At 49.1% G+C, this 1,984-nt stretch overlaps 1 protein-coding gene across 1 annotated transcript; it reads left to right on the top strand.

Moving 5' to 3' along the window:
• Positions 1 to 481: 481 nt before the first annotated feature.
• Positions 482 to 1,732, top strand: KVR01_004467 (uncharacterized protein; the record flags this gene model as incomplete). Its single annotated transcript, XM_044782034.1, has 3 exons — positions 482 to 955; positions 1,058 to 1,229; positions 1,380 to 1,732. 3 exons carry the CDS (start codon positions 482 to 484, stop codon positions 1,730 to 1,732), a joined length of 999 nt encoding a protein of 332 aa, XP_044646631.1.
• Positions 1,733 to 1,984: the final 252 nt, after the last annotated feature.

Genomic DNA, 1,984 nt, shown 5'->3' on the forward strand with positions numbered 1-1,984 from the left:
CCATCGAGTAGTTAGCAGACGTTAGAAAAAAATGACCAATGTACATAACTCATCTAATACCTAGGTAGATATTGAAACCAACTCCAGATGTTTCATATGTATGCCCAGATGGCGTACGTACCTGCATGTCTTGGTTGTTTAATTACCCTCTGTCCGGTGCTCGTGGGCCCCTTCCTGCAGCCTGTTTCTGTGATGGGTCAGATCGCGCCAACCTTGGGAGGACTGCGTGCCGACTTATCCAGTTATGCTGCGCCGCAGGATCAGAAGCGGTGGACTAAAGGCTGGGCAGGAGAACCTCCCAGCAGCCTCGCAAAAGAATATAAGGAATGCCCACTGCTTCCTTTGCCCTCTTACTCTTGATCAGTATCCTCCTCATCTACATTCACTCTTTGAAAACATTCTTTTCTTTCTCAGGAACTGAGTTCTGTAGCATATTCAGCCTCCATACTATTCCTTTCGTTCAATCACATTCTGTATCAAAATGAAGCTCACCAACATCCTCAACCTTGCCCTTATCGGGCTTGCCTCTGCTGCACCAACTCCTACGACCGAGGAGAAAACCTTTGGAACCATCGCCAAGCGTGCCTCTGTCACTGAATCTTGCACCATCGGTTACGCCAGCACTAATGGCGGCACAACTGGCGGCAGTGGCGGCACCACGACCACTGTGTCTACTTTGGCCCAATTCACCAAGGCCGCCGAGTCGGACGGCAAGCTGAACATCATTGTCAAGGGCTCAATTTCTGGCAGCAACAAAGTCCGCGTCAAGTCTGACAAGACCATTTTTGGCCAGAAGGGCTCCAAGCTTACCGGGGTTGGCCTGTACATAAAGGGAGTCAAAAATGTCATTATTCGAAATCTGGCCATTTCCAAGGTCAAGGAAAACAATGGCGATGCTATCGGTATCGAGTCATCCACTAATGTCTGGGTTGACCACGTTGACCTGAGCTCCGACGTAAGCAGCTTCTGGATGCAATCTTCACCCCTTCAAGAACAAACAAACCACATTCTCAGCCTACATATTTACTTCTGTGACGGCTGACTTCTAATGCTCTAGCTTAACTCTGGGAAGGATTACTATGACGGACTCTTGGATATCACCCGAGAGTCCGACTTTGTGACCATATCTAATAGCTACATTCATGATCACTTCAAGGCTTCTCTGATCGGCCATGTTGACACGCACACTAGCGACAAGGGCAAACTTCACGTCACCTACGCCAACAACCGTAAGCAACTTCTAGATACAATATCTACCCCTTCGACGACAAACATGCCCCATTCTCAGACCATACAAGAAAGATTTCAGGCCCACTCCTTATTGAATCTGAATGAAGCGACTCGTTTGGTTGTTGACCGCTGACTCTTGGATGTTTTAGATTGGGCAAACGTCAACTCTCGTAACCCGTCGGTTCGCTATGGTACCGTCCATATCTACAACAATTTCTACGACAAGCTTGGCAGCACTGGTGTAAACACTCGTATGGGGGCCCAGGTCCGTATCGAGTCCACTGTCTTCGAGAACTCGGGCAAGAAGAAGGTTATCCTCACCGCGGACTCCAAGGAACAAGGGTACGCCACCGTCTCAGACGTTTCCTACGGCGGCGGCCAAAACACTGCCCCAAAGGGCGACTTTGGCTCCAGCAAGGTCCCCTATGACTACTCTCTGTTTGGAAGGGACAATGTCAAGGCCAAGGTTGTCGGCATAGCTGGACAAACCCTCAGTATCTAGGCGTCGACTTGGATTGTTCGGACTTGCCGAGCCATTGCATTGGGTGCCGGGCGCTTTTGAGCAGCGAAGGTTGAGAATAGCACAAACACTCAACTGCAGCTGGTGAAATTTGTGGGCAGCTATTTGCATGTGTTCTAAACCAAGGTTAGTCCAGTCTTGTTGTCACATGATGGTGCATTTCTTTGATAAGTTGTAGTTGCTTAAACTCATGGTATCACACCTGAGAGAGCATGTTCAACGGCAAATGCGGGC

This window comes from Diaporthe batatas (assembly GCF_019321695.1).
Source record: "Diaporthe batatas strain CRI 302-4 chromosome Unknown Contig00004, whole genome shotgun sequence".
Lineage (NCBI taxonomy): Eukaryota > Fungi > Ascomycota > Sordariomycetes > Diaporthales > Diaporthaceae > Diaporthe > Diaporthe batatas.